Genomic DNA, 15,686 nt, shown 5'->3' with positions numbered 1-15,686 from the left:
TTCTGGTTCCTCTTTCACTGACTTTGAGCAGTTCAGGCTTTTGTGCATCATTTCCTCCTATGTAAAAAAAGCAGGTTAGACTAGAACTTTTGAAATGACTTTAGTCCCTTCAAAGTTCTGCGTCTATAAATTGGCAGAAACGCTAGTTTTCCAGAAAGACAAAGCTGGAAACTGGCTTTTTTCAGTTAGTCTATTTAGTTTGCTTACTCTAGTGTTTTATGCTCCCTGTTTCTATATAGCTAAGCTCCCTATCAACTTTTTTTTTCTTTAAAAGGAGAAAGAGAAAAGTAAGGAATTGCTCTGTTGTGATTTGTAATTGAGATGGATTTTGTAGTGCATGGTTATGTTCAGACCTAAGTTATGTTATTTAACAATTGTATCATTTTGTAATGGTGTTAATCAGAAATTTTAAAAACTGTTATATCTTAATTGTTTTTCCTGATTATAGAACCTCACCATTCACCAATAAACACTTAAGTCTTTTTTTTTTTAATATATAAAGGGGTAGTGGGGGGTTGTGAGGAGGGGTGTTTAGTTGCTTTGGTTTTTTTTTTTCGTTGAGACAGAGTCTCACTCTGTTGCCCTGGGTAGAGTGCAGTGGCATCATCATAGCTCACTGCAACCTCCAACTTCGAGGCTCAAGCAATCCTTCTGCCTCAGCCTCCCAGGTAGCCCATAACGCCTGGCTGGATTTTTTCTTTTTTTTGTTTCTTTTTTGTCTCACTCTTGCTCAGGCTGGTCTCAAACTCCTGAGCTCAAGCTATCCTCCCGCCTTGACCTGCCAGAGTGCTAGGATTACAGGCGTGAGCCACCGCACCTGGCCACTTAACTCTTTTTTGTCAAATGCTTATCTGTGGATGGTGAGGTTATGTTTTCCTTTTTATGCTTTTCTGTACTTTACATGTTTTCTATAATGAATATGTATTATTTTTGTAATTGGGAAAATAATTAAGATAACTATGTAAGGAAGCACAACATCTCTCTTAACTGGTTTCCATGCCTTTAGTTTTTTCTTGTGTTTCTTGCTTCTTAAAAACCCTCATTGGTTTCATGGCTACCAAGTAAAATTCCAACCCTGCCTGACCCACAGAGGCCTTCACAACCTGGCTTCAGTCTGCCTTTCCTGTTCTACAGAATTGTTATGAGTCCTCCAATGTGTTGTGTTCTTTGATATCCAATTTTCTGATTGCTCAGGACAAAAATTCTTTTAGAATCACCTTCACCTCTTGATTCCAGTATACCAGGAAATCTGTCACTTCTTACCACCTCCCCTGCAGCTGCCCCAGCCACCTGGGTGGTTGCCATCGCCTTGTAGCTGCCTTCCCACTTCCAGCCTGCCTCCACCGCTGTCTGTCCTCCAAACAGCAGCCAGATCATGTCATTCTTCTACTGAAAACCCTCCAAAAGCTCCCCACCTCACTCAGAGTAAACACTGACGCCCTCACACTGGCCTGCGAGCCCTGCATGACCTGGTTCTTCTTACCTCCCTGACCTCATCACTTGCTTTCCTGGTTTCACTGCAAACACTGGCTTCCTTACTGTTCCTCAGTCATACTACTCATATGCTTGCCTCAGATGTCTGCAATTGCTGTTCCCTCTCTCTGGAATGCTTTTCCCTCAGGTCTCTGCTCAAATGTTACTTTCTCAGGGAGACCCTCCCTGATTGCCCTCCCTAAAATAGTACACCCAGCCCCAGTCCCTCCTTGCCATTTCATTTTCTTCGTGGCACTTAGCACCCCTGAGGTCGTATACGTGTCTGTCTGTTGCCTGTCTCCTTCCACTGCGATGTTAGTTGCTTGGGGTGGGGGCTGGTTTTGTTCACCACTGTATTCCCACCCCCTGTGTGCACATCATCCTTTGAGATCTTGTTCTGTGCATTCCCTCTATGGCCTGAGGTTTGATCTTCCTTCTCTCAGAATTATTTCTTGTTGTCAGTAAGCATTTTCAACTTTTTCTCCGCATTAAAAGCAAATACGAACAATCTTCCCTCAACTCCGTATCTTCTGATTACCAAGGCATTAGTTTCTCTCCTTCCTTTCAAGTTTCTTGACAGAGTTGTGTGCAGTTGTCACTTTCCCCTCCTCTCTCTGGTTCTTCCATTGGTCCTCTGTCACAAGACTCCTGTCTCCAGCACGTCAGCGAAACTGCTTTGACAGAGGTCTCTAATTGTGAGAAATAAGGGGGCATTTTTTGCTTTCTTTGTTTTCATAGTGTTGTCCTGTACTGATTATTCTCTTTTTATCCCTTTGTAAGTCTCCTTTCAGCCTCTCAACTTCCCTTTCTTATTCCTTATCTTGTCAGCTGTCTTTGCTGGTTCCTTCCCTGTTCCTTAGGTAGAAGTGTTTCGTAGGGCTCTGTCCCTAGCTCTCTTCTTGGTTTACCCCAAATCCCACCATCCCCATGACAACATCTCTCCCGTGCTTTTAACTACTGTTTTTGTACTGATGATTCCTAAATCTGTGGAGTTTAGATTTTCCTCTTGAGCTCCAGGCTTGGATTTCCATCTCTCTTCCACTATCCTATGCTACATATGCAAAATTATGGACAGTATATTATTAACCTTCTCCCCAAAACAACACAACATAACAATAAGTAGTTGCTTCTCCACAGCTCCCCATCTTGGTTAATGACCCACCTGGTCATTTAAGGCAACACTTGGGAATCTTTCTTAACCACCTCCTCTCCCTTAACACAGCCATATCTGAATGGGCACCAGCCTCACTCTCACATAACTCTTTGGAATCCATTCCCCTATCTCAGTTCTCACTGCCCTGCTACAGTTTAGATCTTCATCATTTTCCTCCTTATATGCAGTTCCTAAGAGCATGGACTCTGAAGCTAGACTGTATGCATTCTGATTTTGGATCTGCCACTTACTAGTTTTGTGAGCTTGGTCGAGTTCATAACTTCTCTATGCCTTAATTTTCTTATTGGTAAAATAGGGATAATAATTTGTTATGAGGATTAAATGATTTAACAGATACAAAGTGCTCAGAACAGTACCTGACACATTGTGTTTGTTGTTACTTAGTCTATTGCAGTAGCCACTTAGCTGACCTCTGTACTGCTGGTCCCTTCCCCTTCTAAAGCATTTTCCACTCTGCCACAGAGTCAGCTTTCAAAAATGGACATCAGACCACATCATTTTTTTTTGGAAAGTCTTTTGGTGGCTTCCCACGGTCTGACTGCTACTTATAGATCCAGCTCCTCTCTAATTGTCCCTCTTCTCGCACTGTCATTAAATAATTGGCAGTTTTCCAAATATGCTGTCATCTTGCATGCCTTGGCATCTTTGCATGTACTGTTTCTTCTTCTGCTTGAACTGACCTTCCTCACTTGTTTATTTGCAAATCTTCAATGATCCTTCAAGACTACATTTAAACCTCCTGTGGAAACCTGGCCCTCTCCATGTAGAGTTGAATGGTCCCTTCACACTCACCATAACATACTACAATTATTCATTTCCCCTGTCTTTCTGTCTTCTTGACAAGACAGTGAGCTCCATGATGGAGGCTGAAGCCTCTTCCTCTTCCGATGCAGGGCTTTGAAAAGTGATTGGCACAGAGCAGATGCTTTGTAAACATCGTTGAATTAGTAATTGTATGTTCAGGAATTTATTAAGATTTCTGTACTTCTTTTCTTCAATTTCTCCAGGTTGCAGGAATTGGTTGATCGAGTTCTGGAACGTTTTCAGGCGTCTGGACTAATAGTGAAAGAGTGGAATAGTGTGAAACTGCATGCTACAGTCATGAATACACTGTTCAGGAAAGACCCCAATGGTAAGTCTTCCACAGAACTGTAGCACCGCTTGTGATCAGCGGCCTTGTGGTATCCCTGAGGTTTAAATAGAATGGACTGTCTCTGATATATCTTCTTTTTTTAGCTCTATTAGCTTGTTTTGAGGAGCATAGTAGATGTGGGGAGGGACATATCTAGCCTGGGACTCTGGCTACTAGATCTTTGCTTTCTGTCACACACAGAGTTACCAGATTTAGCAAACAAAAATACATGATGCCCAGGTAAATTTTAGATAAACAATGAATAATTTTTGAGTATAAGTATGCCCCATGCAATATTTGTTGGCTTTCTGTGAAGAGATAAAAGAAGAAATGAAGGTTAGCAAGTAAAAGTAAATGTTAGACCAGTGGTCTCCCCTGGGAGCGATTTTGCCCCCCAGAGGACATCTGGGATTATTTAGAGACATTTTTGGTTATCACAGTTAGGGGACCGGAGGTGTGTTGCTACTCGCATCTAATGGGTAGAGGCCAGGGATGCTGTTTAACACTCTACTTTGCACAAGATGGCCCTCTACGACAAAGAATTATTCTTTTTTTTTTTTTTTTTTTTTTTGAGACAGAGTCTCACTCTGTTGCCCAGGCTAGAGTGAGTGCCGTGGCGTCAGCCTAGCTCACAGCAACCTCAAACTCCTGAGCTCAAGCGATCCTCCTGTCTCAGCCTCCCGAGTAGCTGGGACTACAGGCATGTGCCACCATGCCCGGCTAATTTTTTCTATATATATTTTTAGCTGTGCATATAATTTCTTTCTATTTTTTTTTTTTAGTAGAGGTGGGGTCTCGCTCTTGCTCAGGCTGGTCTCGAACTCCTGAGCTCAAACGATCCGTCCACCTTGGCCTCCCAGAGTGCTAGGATTACAGGCGTGAGCCACCGCGCCCGGCCGACAAAGAATTATTCTTTCCAACCTGTCAGTAGCACCAAGGTCGAGAAACCTTGTGTTAGAGTAATAATTTTTCTTCATGGAATCGCAGCCTTTGGATAAGAATGCCCTGTTTTAATCCTTGATTTGGGATAATTATTTATTTCAACAGGATTCTTTTTTCCCTATCCCCACCTCCAAACTGAAAACTTCTCTAGCACATTGAGCATCTGATCAGGAGGCATAAATTCAAGCTATATGCAACTGTTCCTTCTAAGATCTGTTGTTTAAAATATACTAGTACCAAAATCTCATATTCAGGTTTTATTTCCTTTCTTAGGGCCCTGACCTTGGTTTTAGAAAATCTAGGTTGGAAGAAGACTTTATCAGGACTTGAACCCATTGACTATTTATAGATTTTTAATTTAGGGCAATTTGTGTCTTTTTGTCAAGGTACATCTTTTTACTTAAAAGATCCCAACTGGAAATCATTTACTGTTAATTCCATTTGGTTAGAGCCATTGTAGGACCAAGAAATATTAGCTGTCTAGTTATTAGTTCTAAAATGTTAATGTCTTATGATATTATACTGAATTTTATTTAAGACTTTTCTAAATAAATCAGTTTTGCCTTTGAGAGCACTAAGACCAAAGTAGGTTCAAACGACTCAGTCAAAGCCTGTAGACTCTTTTTTGGGTAGTTTATAGAATCCAAAGCTTTAAACTTGTTCTTATTCCAGTGGAGCATATTTCTTTCATCTGCGCAGTAGTACTGCAGAAGGTTGGAATATTTGAGATCTCTATGTATTATGTAGCTTGTACAGTGGAAACATTTACCTAGGTTTATGCTATTTATTTTATTATGATTATATTTTTTGAGACAAGGTCTTGCTCTGTTGCCCTGGCTAAAGTGCAATGGCATCATCACAGCTCATTGCATCCTTGAACTCCTGGGCTCAAGTGATCCTCCTGCCTCAGGTTTCTGAGCAGCTGGGACTACAGGAATATGCCACCACGCCCAGCTAATTTTTCTATTTTTTATAGAGACGGAGTCTCTCCATGTTGCTCAGGCTAGTCTTGAACTCCTGGGCTCAAGCGTTCCTCCTGCCTCAGCCTCCCAAAGTGCTATGATGGCAGGTGTGAGCCACTGTGCCTGGCCTGCTTATTTTATTTTGGACAGTCATTTTTATTTTGGAAAATCCAGTGAGATCCCCTGAGGTGATGTATGTTTTAACATCATTATGTGTAGGCAGAGTTTCAGACCTTTAGAGTATACTAGAGTATACTCTAAATTCATTGGTTCAGATGACATATTGTATCTAGCACCCTACGATAGAACTTTCTGTGATAATAGAAATATTCTATATCTGTGGTGACCAGGATGGTAGCTACTAACCAGATGTGATTATTGAGCACTTGAAAGGTGGCTAGTGAGGCTGTGATGGTGAACTTTTATTTATATTTAACTTGAATTAATTTAAATTGAAATGACCACATCTAGATAGTGGCTACTATTTTGGACAGTGTAGGTATAGATAATATTTCATTAGATACTTAATAGCTATCATTAGTGTATTTTGCATTTGTCTTAGTCCTTAATTCTCTGTTCAGAGCTCCTAAACCTGTTTCATATTCCATTATTAACTAATCTCTTAACATAGAAAGAGTTCAGTTATGTTGGAATCTGTATATTCTAAATTATATTGATCCAGGTTTATTGTCACAGCTTTATATGTGAAAATGTTCTGTGTTCATAGTCTAGTTTTCCCTTCCTACTTATAGATTTTCAAAATATAATAGCTTTATTGAGATATAATTCGCACTCTATACAATTCACCCATTGGACATGTACAAGTCAGTGTTTTCAGTATAATCAAAGTTGTGCAACCATCATCATGATCAATTTTAAAAACAGTTTCATTACCCCAAAAAGAAAACCCATACCCATTGGCAGTCACCCCCCATTTCTTCCTCCCCAGCCCTAGGCATTACCAGTCTACTTTCTGTCTCTATAGATTTGCCTGTTCGGGGACATTTTGTATAAATAGAATCATATAATATGTGATCTTTTGTGATTGGCATCTTTCACTTAGCGTAATGTTTTCAAGGCTCTTCCATGTTATAACATGTATCAATTCTTCATTCCTTTTTATTACTGAATAATATTTCATTGTATGGAAATACCACATTTTGTGCATCCATTCATCAGGTGATGGACATTTGTGTCGTTTCCATTTTTCAGCTATTGTAAACAATGCTGCTATGAACATCATATGCAAGTTTTGTGTGGGCATGTTTTCAGTTCTCCTGGGTATATATCTAGGAGTGGAATTTCTGGGTCATGTGGTAACTCTATGTTTAATCTTTTGAGGGACTGACAGACTATTTTCCAAAGTGGCCGCACCATTTTATGTTCCACCAGCAGTATGTGAACATTTCAGTTTCTGCAGATCTTTGCCAGTACTTGTTACTACATCTTTTATTTTTATTGTAGCCGTCCTTGTAGGTGTAAAGTTGTATCTCATTTTGGTTTTGATTTGCATTTCCCTGATGGTTAATGCTACTTACAGATTTTGAACCTGTCATTAAACATGTCAATCTTCAGAAATGATTTCTGCTTTTTAATTGATATTTATTTGGTAATAATTTACTTATTGTTCTTTTACTTTTTTTTTTTTTTTTTTTTTGAGACAGGGTCTCGCTCTTTTGTTCAGGCTAGAGTGCAGTGGCACCATGATAGCTCACTGTAGCCTTGAACTCCGGGGCTCAAGTGATCCTCCAGCCTCAGCCTCCTGAGTAGCTGGGACTACAGGCTAGTCCACCACACCTGGCTAATTTTTAAATTTTTTTGTAAAGATGGGGTCTTGCCATGTTGCCCAGGTTGGTCTTGAACTCCTGGCCTCAAGCTGTCCTCCTGTCTTGGACATTGGGATTACAGGCATGAGCCACGTGCTTGGCCTATCATTCTTTTAAAACTTCACATATCTTAAGGTGTGAAATATACATGGGATTAGGATCTTTGATTAAGAGCCCGCTTCTCATTACAGAAATAATTCCATAGTTACCCATGTGTAACTCCAGTGTGCTAACTAAAATGCATTATATTCATGGAGTTGTTAGAACTGTAGATATATTTTATCAATGCTGACCTGGTTTTCTCCATACCTATATAAGTAAAAGAACATTCTCAAAGGTGGAAATACAAATATTTTTGAATGTCCGTCAGTGGGCAGGAAAGGATTAGTATTTTAGGAAATATTCTGAGAGTTAAATAATTCTTGAGGATTCTTTGAATTTTTTCTACCCTAGACTCTTCTCTGTGTTGAATTCTTACTTGAAAGGAACATGAAATGATGTTATATTTTTTCTCTCCTGCTTCCCTTTCCTTTGATATTTTTTTCCTTGAAACTTTTAAGGACATCTTTTGGGATATGAAACCTAAATTGACACAAGAAGATGGAGCACAGCTTTGTTTAGGCCAAGGTCATAGATTTGCTGCGTTCCTGTGTAGAATGTCTGTAAGGATACCTTTGATTACAACTAAAGGCTCTTTGTCCTTTGGGGGGAGTCCTTAAATCAACCCAAAGCATAGTTTTGGGGTCAAAACCCAGCGGTTTTGACTAGTTAATATGGAAAATATTGTGTATTTTTACATATTTAAAATAATGTGCAGCTTATCTTGGGTTTGTAAACTATAAAGAACCTTTGGAGATCACTTAGTCTTGACCTCTAACTTAGTCACTGAGGAACTGAGGCCCATGAAGGAGACATAATTTGCCTAAGAATATAGCTAGTTGCATTGTTAAGAAGTACATACAGTGAGTACTTGGAGAATGTTGAATAAGTAAATGTATGTTGAATGAGTTGATGACAGAGCTGGGACTAGAATCCACTTCTCTTAACTCATAGCCTGATGTTTTTTCTTCCACATTCTGCCCCTTTCCAGGTAGCACATGAGAATTTTGCTAGTTGTACCTGTGTACCTATGGAAACCTAAGAGAAAACAGATAATTAACCTAAGCTTTTCTTCTAACATTATCTCTGGAATATTTACAGCTGAAGGCAGGTACAATCTCTACACAGCGGATGGCAAATATATCTTCAAGGAAAGAGAATCATTTGATGGCCGAAACATTTTAAAGGTCAGTATGAAGCAGAGTGAATTGGAAATCCTTTGGCATGTGTCCTAAATAAGGGAGGAAAACAAGTTGTTTTCCTTTTAACGTAGAGTATATTTTTCTCATGCTTCTCATGAGGACTGTTGATTGAAAGGGCTGTTAAAATTTTTTTTCTTTTAATTTTCTATGGGAAAAGAGAAGTCCTCTTGACTCTGGCAAGGCTTTGACACTCTAGAGCAGTGGTCCCCAACCTTTTTAGTCCTAGGGACCAGTTTTATGAAAGACAACTTTTCCATGGATTTGGGGGGACATGGAGGAGGTGGAGCTCAGGTGGTGATGCCAGTGATGAGGGGAGCAGCTGTAAATACAGATGAAGCTTCGCTCCCTCGCTTGTCAGCCTTTCACCTCCTGCTGTTGGACCCAGTTCTGTTTCGTGGGGCGAAGGGGCAGGGGGTGATCGGTGATGCACAGCCCTGGTTCCTAACAAACCTCGGACAAGTACTGGTCTGTAGCTCAGGGATTGGGGACCACAGCTCTAGAGTACTTGAAGTTGGTGATTTAAAAAACAATTAGGGGCCCGGCGTGGAGGCTCACGCCTGTAATCCTAGCACTCTGGGAGGCCGAGGCGGGAGGATCGCTCGAGGTCAGGAGTTCAAGACCAGCCTGAGCAAGAGCAAGACCCTGTCTCTACTAAAAAATAGAAAGAAATTATCTGGACAACTAAAAATATATAGAAAAAATTAGCCGGGCATGGTGGCGCATGCCTGTAGTCCCAGCTACTTGGGAGGCTGAGGCAGTAGGATCGCTTAAGCCCAGGAGTTTGAGGTTGCTGTGAGCTAGGCTGATGCCACAGCACTCTAGCCAGGGCAAAAGAGCGAGACTCTGTCTCCAAAAAAAAAAAAAAAAAAGAAACAATTAGGTATCCCAACTACTTGGATCCATAGGAATAAGCTGATTTTTAACCTGGTAAGTGTTCCTCTGTACTTACCTCTGAAAGTTTAAGTTTGCATTTTTTAAGTGAAAAATAATTGTTTGTCTCATTCTAGTAGATTTTTCTCTTTACCCATAAAGTCACTCTCTGAAGTTGCTTTATAATCTATTTTTACTCAGGAACAGCCCATGTCCTAAAAAGTAGGTGGTCTATTTCTGACTGTTGATGCTTTACTTTTCTATGTTGAATTAATCTATGAAATTTAAATAAAAGGGGTTCTTCAGGATTGCATTTATCTTTCTCCCACAGACTGCATTTTGTACTGTTCATGGTTTATGCCCTATCAGGTTAGCATGCCATTGTTCCTCCAGGCAAAGAGAAACATAAGTTGATACTAATGGAGAGGTTTTCGATTATTCATTTCACTTGTTCTATGATGATTTAGGTCAAACATTTTCAAGGCCATGGATGTTTTTCAGAGGTGGAGAAGGGAGTATATAACAACATCAGAGTAAGCTTCAGCTTTAGAAATGATTTTCTCTTTTTGTTTCCCTACTCATCCTCCATTCCCTTATCTTGTCACTTTACAGTCTTCTTGCCAAAGGCTTACTGTGACTGCATTGCCTCTAATTAATGACGTCACTCTTCAGCAGCTGTGAGCTTCTTACCACAGAGCCCACTAGGGCATCCCAGCACCCACATTGCAGAGCTGTGTTGATTCCTTCCTTTCCTTGATATCTTATCTTTCCTCTTTTTGAGTGGTTTTCTTGTTTTTAAAGTAGCTTTGGGTTTGAGTGGCATGCCGCTAATGAATTCATTGTAGTTCATTGTTTTTCCCAGGTCACTGTTTCAATTTGATATGAATCTTTCTCCTCCTCTGTCTCCCCTCTTTGGGGATTTTCTAATATCACTATTAATTACTTTGCTTTTTTGTTGTTATTAATTTGATTAAGAAAGAAAATAGCCTGAATGGGGAAAATCGTCTTTAGGAATGGTTCAAAGCCAACTTGGTTCTCATGGAATTAAAACTGAAGCCTGGAGTGTTGGTACAAGTGAGATGTGAGGTGCTGTGACATCTGTAAGAGGGAGGTAATTACAGCGAACCTGTGGGGTGGCTGTGTGAACAGTGTGGACCTCTTACTTTGTGTGGAATTTCTCTCATTCTGGAAAAGTCCATTTTCCATTTAAAGATGCTTTGTCATGAAATCTTCTAAAACGCCCCATCCATGGCATGAATGTAGCTCCCTCTAGTGTTGACAAGGGCTTGCTATGTCAGTAGTGCCCTTACTATTAATAATTCATGCCTAGTCAGAGCATGAATAGAGCTGGGCCCAGCTAGACACTTGGAGACCATTTAGCTCAGTTCCCCACTTTAATCTTTGACATGAGAGCCACTAAGTTAAAGTGACTTACCCAAGGCACTGCTAGTTAGTCGCAGAGTCTGAATCAGAGCAAAAAGACTCAAAACTTGCAAATTTAGCATTGTTTCTGCTGCCTCCCATAAAGATACTCAGTGCTTAGGTAGAGATCATTAGATATTTGAAATTGGATATAACTGTCTAAACTGGGATAACGTCTGATTAAAACTCATTTCATAAAGGTTGGGGCAATGGGTGTGCCACTTAGTCTAAAACCGTGGCTAATTAAGAATTAGACTTTCATATTGAATATAATACTAACAGAAATATATATTAGCTGTATACCATCTGCCAGACCATGTGCCCTGAAGGTAAAACAGTCATTATGATGCAATTCCTGCCTTCCAGGAGCTTCCTATCCTTGAGGGGTACAGACGGTTAATAGGCAATTACAATATAAAATGATGCAGGCCAGTTATGAAAGAGAAGTGCCTTTGAACACAGTTATGACAAAATGTCCTTTTATATAGTCTCTAATATTTTACTCCTTAATTCCAGAAAATATAATCTTTCACCTATGCTCAGTCAAGGGAATTAACTTCTCCTTGAGAATAGAGGTAAATTGTGGGCTCCAGCAGTTTACCCCAACACAGAAGAGGCAATAACTGTATTTGTGAGGTAGCTGTAGTCAGCCCACCTTTTGGCATTATCACAAATGGACATGTCTTTCTCAACTAAAACATGAGAACCCATGGTCCCTGAAGCCCTTAAAATAAAAAAAAAAAAAAGGATTTAGAAAACCAGTGGATTTTATATATATATATATATATATATATATAGTCTTTGTACCATATGAAATTATTCTGTTTAGAAAGAAAAAAAATCAATTTCACTAACAAGATAGGGACTGACTTGGAGTAAACAGAAAGGTTAACTACATTGGCTGCTAAGGAGCCTGAGTGTACGTGTGCAGCATATTAACAGCTACGTAGGCCAAGGATCAGGAATGCTGGTGATGGGAGGCAGCCTTGGGAAAAAAAAAATCAACTTCATCTACTATTCAAAGAGAAGCAAAATAAGGAAGAAAGTCATTGCTCATTGCTGTAAGAATTTAATGAGTAGCAGCCAATTGCTATTCTACTCCATGAAGAAAATTGGTTCTTTTGGCTCAATATAATATTGTGTGTTCTGGGTGCCTTAATAATAAGAAAAAAATCTCTAATGGCTTTTGGAGGTGGAAGTCATATTTTTCTTTTGTACAGCTTTTTTGAGGGTTGTTGCAGCTGTAACAGACTAGTCTGTGGTTATTCCTAGCTAAAATAAGAATTTTCTTTCCCTAAGAAAGACTTTGAAATAAGAACTGACAACCAAAGAATCATTCTGTGTTATTCAAACCTGAAAGGGAACAAACATAGTCAATTATGGTGGTTTTTTTAATGGAAGACTGACAGATAGCTCCAAAAGGAGGATGCATGAGTGAAGAGGACCTACACCAAATTAATAGGATGGTGTCCCCTCAGAGAGTTTCTATTTCTCATCTAAGAGATAGCAACAAAGATGCTCTTTGTATAACCACAGGCAGTGATAAACTTGTAATTGGAGAAATCATGCTGACCTAAAGACACACTGTCAGGAAATAACTGCTCCTTTACTGGCTAGAAGTAGAATGGTCATTAACTGCCAGCTTCTGGAGAGAGAAATAATGGCAGTCTGTTTGGGGGACTTATGAAATGGCCTTAAGCAGTAGAATCAGTATTCCAAGATTGTGCTCTCAGCAGATTGAACAGGGGTACAATATTAACTGTTCAAAAGCATAGCTTCTGACTGCAGAGTGGAGAGGAGGCGGCATTAGAGCCCTAGGTTGCTCATCAGGGAATGTGATTTGGTGCAAATAAAGCCACAGTGATATATTTGGGAGGGAATGGAAAGTAGTATAGGTCCAAAATAGGAGGACACTGTAAAAGCGCCATTTCTTTAGACACTTAAAAATCCTGGAAATACAAACCAAGTAAAAGGGAAATGAATTTGTGCCTTTCCTATCGCATATATAAGAATCTTTAAATTTAGAGAAAGAGAGGACTGGCAGTATTAAACTATATTAATTTTTAATTACTTTCCTCTGAAAATGTTTTAAATATGTCTAGCCACGTTGAGACTTGAAAGACATGAATGAGAGTCACTCAAGTACTTCATTTTTGCTTTTGTCCCATCTCTGTTCCTTAGAGCCTTTCAAGGGATAATTAAAATAAATTTATTTATTTACTTATTTATTTATTTTGACAACTACATAGGCCAAGGATCAGGAATGCTGGTGATGGGAGGCAGCCTTGGAAAAAAAAAAATCAACTTCATCTACTATTCAAAGAGAAGCAAAACAGTTTCACTCTGTTGACGGGGCTAGAGTGCCGTGGCATCAGCCTAGCTCACAGCAACCTCAAACTCCTGGGCTCAAGCAATCCTCCTGCCTCAGCCTCCCGAGTAGCTGGGGCTACAGGCATGCGCCACCATGCCTGGCTAATTTTTTCTATATATTTTTAGTTATCCAGCTAATTTCTTTCTATTTTTAGTAGAGATGGGGTCTTGTTCTTGCTCAGGCTGGTCTCGAACTCCTGACCTCGAGTGATCCTCCCACCTCGGCCTCCCAGAGTGCTAGGATTACAGGTGTGAGCCACCACGCCCAGCCTAAAATAGATAAATTTAAATACGGTCTTCAGTATGCCTTACTTAGAGAAGTTTTTATAAAGGAATCTTTAAAAAAGAAACCATACTATTTATTCTTTTTGACTGAAAAAAAATATATGTGTGTGCATAAAACATATATGTACCATTGAACAAATGAGCATAAAGTGACCAGTGCATCTGCTACCCCAGGTCAGAAAGTAGCACATGCCTCCCTTCCCATGTTCCTCCCTGACCAACTCTTTAGTAAGTCTATCCTAAGGTAACAAAGGCACAATTAAGTTCTTAAACACTCTCAGTGAAGAGGCTTGTTTTGAATGAATATTTTGTTTTGAAGTATTAGAGGAGTGTTGAAAAGATGAATTGATTTTTCTTTTTTCTAGGGAAGAGAGAAGAGAGGTGAGATTTATTAATAGAACTGTGTGGTCACTTTTTAAAAAATTTTAATAAACTTTTATTTTTTAGAACAGTTTAAGGTTCACAGCAAAACTGAGCAGACAGTACAGAGTATTTCGTATACTCCCTGTCCCTATACATGCACAGCTTCCTCTGCTGTTAACATCTGGCACCACCGTGGTACATTTGTTACAATCGATGAACTCACGTTGACTCATTATCACCCACAGTCCATAGTTTACATTAGGTTCACTCTTGATTTGCTTTATTGAGTTCCTCTTTACAATTTCAGTGATTTCTGCTCTAATTTTTTTTATTTTTTTTATCTGTTTACTTTGGATTTAATTCGCTCTTCTTTGTCTAGTTTCCTAAGGGAAAAGCTTAGATTATTGATTTCAGATTGTTCTTCTTTTCTCACATACGCATTCAATACTATAAATTTCCCTCTAGGCACTGCTTTTGATGCAGCCTACAAATTTTGATAAGTTGTATTTTCATTTTCATTTTGGTTTAAAAATATTTTTTAAATTTCTCTTGAGAGTTCTTCTTTGACCCATGTGTTACTTAGAAATGTGTGGTTTAATCTCCTACTAGTTTGGGATTTTCCAGCTATCTTTCTATTATTGATTTCAAGTTTAATTCCATTGTGGCCTGAGAGCAGACACTGTATGATTTCTGTTCTTTTAAATTTATTAAGATATGTTTTATGGGCCAGGCGCGGTGGCCCACGCCTATAATCCTAGCACTCTGGGAGGCCGAGATGGGCAGATTGTTTGAGCTCAGGAGTTCGAGACTAGCTTGAGCAAGAGCGAGACCCCATCTCTACTAAAAATAGAAAGAAATTACATGGACAGCTAAAGATATATATAGAAAAATTAGCCGGGCATGGTGGTGCATGCCTGTAATCCCAGTTACTCGGGAGGCTGAGGCAGGCTTGAGCCCAGGAGTTTGAGGTTGCTGTGAGCTAGGCTGATGCCACGGCACTCTAGCCTGGGCAACAGAGTGAGATTCTGTTCCCCCCCCAAAAAAAAAGATATGTTTTATGGCCCAGAATGGGGTCTGTCTTGGTGAATGATCCCTGTGAGTTTGAGAAGAATGTGTAATCTGCTGTTGTTGGATAAAGTATTCTATAGATATCCATTATATCCAGTCTATTGGTGCTGCTATTGAGTTTAACTATATCCTTACTGATTTTCTGCCTGCTGGATCTGTCTATTTCTGATATAGTGGTGTTAAAGTCTTCAGCTCTATTAGTGGATTCATCTATTTCTTCTTGCTTCTGTCAGTTTTTGCCTCATGTATGTTGACGCTCCGTTGTTAGGCACATATATTGTTAAGGATTAATATGTCTTCTTGGACAATTGATCCCTTTTATCATGCATTTCTTTATTCCTAACAACTTTCCTTGCTCTGAAGTCTGTTCTATGTGAAATCAGTACAACTACTCACTTTCTGTTGATTAGTGTCAGAATGGTGTATCTTTCTCCATTCCTTTATTTTTAATCTATATCTTTATATTTAAAGTGGGTTTCTTGTAGATAACATACAGTT

General features: G+C 39.4%; 1 protein-coding gene across 1 annotated transcript in view; it reads left to right on the top strand.

Annotated features, from left to right (window-relative positions):
- ASCC1 (activating signal cointegrator 1 complex subunit 1) overlaps positions 1–15,686 on the top strand; it is a 93,472-nt gene that overhangs the window by 58,324 nt on the left and 19,462 nt on the right. Inside the window, exons 7-8 of the mRNA XM_069459906.1 lie at positions 3,655–3,779; positions 8,710–8,795. Coding sequence (XP_069316007.1) covers positions 3,655–3,779; positions 8,710–8,795 — 211 coding nt within the window. The remainder of the gene's footprint in view (positions 1–3,654; positions 3,780–8,709; positions 8,796–15,686) is intronic.

This window comes from Eulemur rufifrons, chromosome 28 (genome assembly GCF_041146395.1).
Source record: "Eulemur rufifrons isolate Redbay chromosome 28, OSU_ERuf_1, whole genome shotgun sequence".
In the NCBI taxonomy this organism is placed as follows: Eukaryota; Metazoa; Chordata; class Mammalia; order Primates; family Lemuridae; genus Eulemur; species Eulemur rufifrons.
Note: the sequence above shows the minus strand (reverse complement) of the source record. Positions and strands in the feature narration are given on the sequence as shown.